Here is a 7,159-nt window from a genome sequence, read left to right as displayed (position 1 = left end):
CTTTGTAGTAAATCGTGTTTGTCAATTTATGCATGCTCCAATTGAGCAAAATTGGGATAATGTAAAAAACACTACAAGAAAACAGGGTATCAAAAACAGAATTTTAAAACGGAACAAAAATCCGTTTTAAATTTTAATAAATTATAAACGGATTTACTACGGAAATAATATTTCATTTAAATTTAAAAAAAAATATAGAAAAAAAATTTTAAAACAGATTTTAAAATAAATTAGAAACAAATTTTATAAATTAATTTTTATAAACAAAACTAAATACGAATTAGCAACGAAATGTGATACGAAACTATTTTTGTTTATAAATCTGTTTAAAATATTTGTAAACAGAAAATAAATCGGTTTATAAAGTATATAATATGATAAATAAATTATTAAGTAATTATAAATATATTTTATTTTAAATAAAAAAAAAACCTAAACCCTATTTCTTCTTCGTCGGCGCACACGCGTTTCTCTCCCAAATCTCGCACTCGGCGTTTTCTTCTTCGTCGGCGCACACGACGATTTCCTCTCCGGCTGCACACACAGGATTTCTCCTCCGGCTTGCACGCGATCTTCTTCTCTGGTCCCAAATCAAGCACGGCTTTAAGCTCAGGTATCTCGTTTGCTTCTTTTCCAGCATGCTTCTCTATTCTAGAACGTGCAACACCAGTTGCGTCCTACTCATGCGATCGAGGTCATTCGTGTGACCTAATCGCGCGGTGGCTGTTGCACACAGCGCTAGTCGCTTGCACGACCTAATTGGTTGCTACCTTGCCAGTACCGCAGCCACCACATTGGTTACCTTGGTCATCTTGGTTGCACGACCTAGTTTTTTTTATTTATTGTTTTATTAATAAAATTGTTTTTTCAACAAGATATTATTATAGCAATGTTTTAATATTGTTGTTTTCTTGCTGTGCATACAAGTTGTCATCCAATTGAAGCAGTAACAAAACTTGATTTTTTATGTTCATGTTTAGCTTAATTACTACCCAATTAGTCTTAATATAATATCTGCTTTTAGAGAATGATTAGCTCTAGCTTATTTTGTTTTTGAAAATTGTTTGTATATTTTTTAAAAATGTAGGAAATGTCTACAAATCGTAATTGGATGTGGCATCAAAAAGATGATAAAGGTTATCTTCATCATGAGTTTATTGAAGGAGTTAAAGGATTCTTGGAGTTTGCCTATGATCATCCGACATGTGTTAGTGATAACAAAATAAGATGTCCATGCAGCAAGTGTCGTAATAGAAAATTTTTAAATAAAAATGATGTGCGTTATCATCTTGTCAAACATGGATTCACTCGTGGCTACGAGCAATGGTATGCACATGGTGAACCATTAAAGAAAACTAATGATTGTGAAAGAGTTCATAATAATGAAGAAGGATCTCGTTATAGAAATATGGTGATTGATGGCATGGATCAAAGTTTTGATTGGATTACAATAAGTAATGAACAACCACCGAATTCTGAAGCACAGAAGTTCTTTGACTTGTTAAAGGATGCAGATGAGCCATTATGGAATGGTTGCAAAAATCACACTAAACTCTCAGCAGTGACGCAGTTGTTAAATCTTAAGTCTGAGTATAATCTACCAGAGGCATGCTATGATAGACTAATGTCAATAATAAAAAGCATGTTACCAGAAAGTGATAATTTACCGCCAAATTTATATAAAACAAAGAAGCAACTTTCCAATCTTGGACTTGGCTATAAGAAAATTGATGCATGTGTGAATAATTATATTCTATATTATAAAGAATACAAGGACTACAAAGAATGCCCCATTTGTTTTCATCCCAGATACAAACCGAGGAAGCCTAGAGTGCGAAAAGAGGTGCCTTTTCATGTCTTGCGGTACTTGCCGTTAATACCTAGACTCAAGAGACTTTATGCATCTGCATATACTTGTGAGCACATGACTTGGCATGCAAAAAATCACTGCATAGATGGAAAAATGGCACACCCATCTCATGGTGAAGCTTGGAAACATTTTGATCGCACTTATTCTTCATTCGCCTCAGATCCACGGAATGTGCGACTTGGATTATGTACAGATGGATTTAGCCCATTTGGTCATCAAAGTACCCCTTATTCATGTTGGCCTGTTATTATTACAGTTTATAATCTGCCTCCATGGATGTGCATGCAGAAGCCTTTCATGTTCCTTAACATGGTTATTCCCGGACCAAAGAGTCCAGGAAAAAATATTGATGTTTTCTTACATCCTCTAATAGATGAGTTAAGAGAATTATGGACTACTAGAGTACAGACTTATGATGTGTGTTCTAAACAAAATTTTCAAATGAAGGCTGCACTTTTATGGACAATTAGTGATTTTCCTGCATATGCAATGTTGTCTGGTTGGAGTACTCACGGTTGGTTGGCATGTCCTTACTGTATGGAACATACAAAATCATTCCAACTTAAGTGTGGGAGAAAGGCTTCTTGGTTTGACTGTCATCGTCAATTCTTACCTCGTGATCATCCTTTTAGAAGACAAGCTTATAAATTTCGAAAGGGTAAAGTTGAAATAGATTCTCCACCTCTTCGTTTAAGTGGTAAAGACATCTATCAAAGAGTAAATAGACTTCCACATGTAACATTTGGGAAACCACCAAGTGCCACCCAACCTATTGATGGATTTGGAAAAACACATAATTGGGTTAAAAGAAGTATATTTTGGGAGCTACCTTATTGGCAAACAAATCTTATTCGACACAATTTAGATGTGATGCATATTGAAAAAAATGTCTTTGATAATGTTTTCAACACTATTATGGATGTCAAAGATAAGACGAAGGATAATGCTAAAGCTAGAAAAGACTTAGAGCAACTTTGTAGCCGTCCTGAGTTGCATTTGATTGAACATGCACATGGTAAAGTTTACAAACCAAAAGCACCATACACTTTGAGCAAATTACAAATGAAAGAAGTATGTATTTGGACTAAATCATTAAAATTCCCAGATGGATATTCTTCGAACATATCTCGTTGTGTAAATGAGAGTGAATGCAAGTTTATTGGAATGAAGAGCCATGATTGTCATATATTTATGCAAAAATTATTGCCTATTGCATTTCATGATCTACTTCCAAAATCAATATGGGAAGCATTAACAGAATTAAGCAATTTTTTTTCGAGATATATGTGCAACTGTGTTGCGAGTAGAGCACATGGAACAAATTGGACTAAATATTATTGAGATAATATGCAAGCTTGAAAGGATTTTTCCCCCGGCTTTCTTCGATTCCATGGAGCATATGATAATTCATCTTGCATATGAAGCAAAAGTTGGTGGACCTGTACACTATAGATGGATGTATCCTTTTGAGAGGTATTATTTTAAATCAATTTACTAATTCATGTTGATGCTAGTTATATATATTTAATAAAAATGTAAAATTTATTCAGGTTTTTGTACCATTTGAAGAAAAAAGTGGGTAATAGAGCTCGAGTTGAAGCTTCTATTGTTGAAGCTTATATGATTGAGGAAGTTTCAACATTTTGTTCATCGAACTTTGAACCACACATACAATCACGACTAAATCGAATTCCACGAAATGACGATGGAGGAGCAGTAGATTCTTCTAGCGGGCTGCCAATTTTCACTCACCCAGGGCGAGCACTTAGCTCTCGAATTTCAATTAGATATCTTAAAGATGATGAGTTAAAAGCTGCCCATAGATACATCTTGATGAATGTGACCAGATCATTCCATTTGTGACGTAATTTCTTTAATCATACATTATATTTTCATTATTTTGGCAATTGCCAAATAAAAATTATAAATAATCACTTTATAAATGTAGGAAATTTTTTGAAGTACAGAAACAACAATATCCAGGGATCAATGACAAGGGACTTCAAATATTATGTGATCAAGAATTTTCTCAATGGTTACTCACTTATGTAAGTATGTAAATTATAATCTTAATTTATACATCAGTTTCTAATAGTTCATCACAATATTTTTAATCCATTTAATTTTAATTTTATTTTAATGTTAGATTCAAGAACATCCTTTTGAGGTTGATGATGACATAAAGAAGCTGGCACATGGTCCAAATCGACGGGTTTCAAGTCACAAAGGATACTTTGTCAATGGATTTAAATTCGAGACCATGGAACATGGGCGTTTCAAAGCAACATCAAATTATGGTATTTGTGTCTTAGGGAGCACCATCAATGAGTATGAAGTGGACTACTATGGGGTGTTGGAAGAAATTTTGGAATTGAACTATTACGGTCTCAAGGATGTTATCGTATTGTTTAAGTGTCATTGGTATGATACATCAGATAAAGGGATGAAAGTGCATAGGTTGGGTCTTGTAGAAATTAATCATAAATCAAAGTTAAACACAAATGACCCTTTCATATTAGCTGCTCAAGCCCAACAAGTGTACTATACCAGATCTCCTACCATCAAACAAGAGAGAAATGATTGGGTCACGGCATGCAAAGTGAAAGCTAGAGGAAAATTTGACATACCATTCCTTGAAAAACAAGATGAAAATGTTTCACCAATTGTTGAAGTTGCTTATCAAGAGGAGGAGATATCCACTCCAAATAATGTTCTCACAGATATAGATATTGATGATGTTAACATTATTTTTAATGTTGATCAAGAGGAATTAAATGAAATGGAAATTGAAGAGCTTCGACGTGTTATGAATGGCAAGCAAGTTATTGTAGATAGTGAAGAGCTAGAGGAAGAACTTGAAGATTTTGATGAAGATGAAGAAACACAAGATGAAACAGATTGTGACTCTAATAATAGTGATAGTGAATTAATGTAGTTTATTGTGCTATTTTTTTTCCTTTGGAGCAAAGTGTACTCAGAGTAATATTGCATCTTTTGGATAATAAATGTTGTTCCTACATTGCATTCCTTGAGTATATATCTAGTTATTTCAATTTAGTTGAGATTGTACCAAGTTGACAAGTTGTTCTCCGAAATGGTTTTGAAACTTAAATAGGTATAAGGTTCTCCATATCATGACATTTTTTTTTATGTAACATGGCAAATTCTCTACAACATACAATTTTTAATTAAATATATTGATTATATTTTAACAATGCTGCAGGATGTCAAGTAGGAGAAAGGATATTGGTTCTAAAAAAAAATCAAAAGGGAGAGGGCGACGGAAATGGCAATCTTTGACGATACAAGATGAGTATGTATATTTAATTCTTATGAATGGAATACAATTTGATCACACTATTGATTAGTTACATAATATTTACTTTAATGTTGATGCATGTAGGCAACATGATACAACGCATGGACTTGATAACATACCAGATGAAATACAGGTATGCTAATTTTATCTCGACATGTAGCACTCAGACTTGCGATCAGAATATCTAATTTAAACCATGATGCAGCACTCAGACTTGCTACGTGGTTAAAGTAGGTTAAAAACATTATTGGTTGCAGCACTAAGTTATTTCATTTATTTTCTTCTCTCTTTTATTTCCAACCAAGTAAATACAACATTGCCTGATGTGATTGACCAACCACATTTATGCATGATTTCCAGACAATTATAGAAAAATCAATGTGAAAATTGGAAGGTGCCTCTGCTGTAGTGCTGCTTAATCATAAAAGATATGACAACATAGAAAGAAAATGGAAATGAACACATGTTTCTTGCTTACCTGCAAACCCAAATTACGCTGTTGTTGCTTCAACTTACAAAACAACAGTAGTAATTTCAGGATGCCACAAAACTGGATGGTTAATTTTAACCTTATCATGCTTACAAGTTATTTATCTGGAGCTTCTATTATAGTAGGATTTTGATAATGAATATATGTGTTTACAATTTCATGTTTTGTATTGGCCAGTTAATATGTCCCAGTATTCTGTTTTGTATTTGATAGAAACAGAATGCTAATCTAGTTGAGACAACATAGCAAATATGAGAATGGTTGGATGGATATGTGAGGTTGCATTACCAAATAAATTAAAAATGTAAATATCTTTGTTCTGTATGTATATTCCTCGCTTTCCAAAAAATGGAAAAAAGAATTCTGAGGTTTCCATTAGAATACAACAGAAAATGAATTTATGTCATAACCTGATCAATTTACTAATTCATGTTGTATTGCTGCTCAATTAGCTAAAATTTAAGCTCTTTTATTGCTACTTTAATGCTGCTCAATTAGCTAAAATTTAAGCTCTTGTATTGTTGCTCAATTAGCTAAAATTTATGCTCTTGTATTGCTACTTCAATAGGTAGACAAATGGATGAGCTAACATTACTAGAGCTGTTGTATTACTGTAGACAAATGGGTAGTATTCTGATTTAATTTTAAGCTGTCGTATTGCTGTAGACAAATGGATGAGCTAACATTACTAGAGCTACTACTATAACTGGGGGTTGTTATAGTCAAACTTCAAAGTTGAACTACAATTGAGCTAAATTTATTTGAAAATCACAATGGTAAGGTTAATATCCATGGTTAAACATTGAGCTAAATTTTCTTATTTATTTGTCATAGGATGAGGTGGGAAGACAAATTTCAGATGATAACGTGATTAATGATGCAAGATGCGAAGAAGATAGTTCATCGGCAGTTCGACGAAGAGGACCTAATCACGGGTCTCAAATTCCAACCAATATTGATGAACGGACTAAAATAAATGTGGTTATGAATAAGTATGTCATACCTTTTAAATTTATTAAGTTTTGATACTTTTGTATTAAATTAATTTTGTTGTTATAATATTCTTAATTTTGTTATCTTTAGATTTGTCGAAAATGAGGTTCCTCGTGAAATTACAAATTATATCAAAGGAGTGATTAAAGGAGTATAGCCAACGTGGAAAAAGGTGCCTAATGATATTAAAGATTTACTTTGGGAAAATTTTAAGGTAAGTAATATATTTTTTAATTAGAGCAGCCATTGATTATTTATTCACATATGAAATTATATATAATTAATGATTATTTATTTGTTTTGATGCAGTTGAGATATAATTGGGATAATTTTACCGACAGAGAAATGAAAAAGGTATGGAATGAAAATTCAAGTGAGAGATACAGGGCATCCATTCATTTGGCTAAGAAAGCAGCATTATCATCTGCACAAAAAGATTTAGGAAGGAAACCAGACATATTAGATATGATAGGTAGAGGACCTGATT

The 7,159-nt window shown here is 32.9% G+C and overlaps 1 protein-coding gene across 1 annotated transcript; it reads left to right on the top strand.

Moving 5' to 3' along the window:
- Positions 1–1,090: 1,090 nt before the first annotated feature.
- Positions 1,091–4,805, top strand: LOC122019608. Its single transcript, XM_042577062.1, has 4 exons — positions 1,091–2,885; positions 3,178–3,343; positions 3,421–3,709; positions 4,017–4,805. The coding sequence occupies exons 1-4, from the start codon at positions 1,091–1,093 to the stop codon at positions 4,803–4,805; spliced, it is 3,039 nt and encodes a 1,012-aa protein (XP_042432996.1).
- Positions 4,806–7,159: the final 2,354 nt, after the last annotated feature.

This window comes from Zingiber officinale, chromosome 9A (assembly GCF_018446385.1).
Source record: "Zingiber officinale cultivar Zhangliang chromosome 9A, Zo_v1.1, whole genome shotgun sequence".
Lineage (NCBI taxonomy): Eukaryota > Viridiplantae > Streptophyta > Magnoliopsida > Zingiberales > Zingiberaceae > Zingiber > Zingiber officinale.
This window is presented reverse-complemented; position numbering and strand designations above follow the sequence as displayed.

Excerpts from the sequence above, each read along its gene's own strand:
- LOC122019608 (XM_042577062.1), top strand. The coding sequence starts at position 1,091 with ATGTCTACAAATCGTAATTGGATGTGGCATCAAAAAGATGATAAAGGT. Across the intron at positions 3,344-3,420 it reads TGGATGTATCCTTTTGAGAG|GTTTTTGTACCATTTGAAGA; the intron begins GTATTATTTTAA and ends AAATTTATTCAG. Across the intron at positions 3,710-4,016 it reads ATAGATACATCTTGATGAAT|ATTCAAGAACATCCTTTTGA; the intron begins GTGACCAGATCA and ends TTTTAATGTTAG.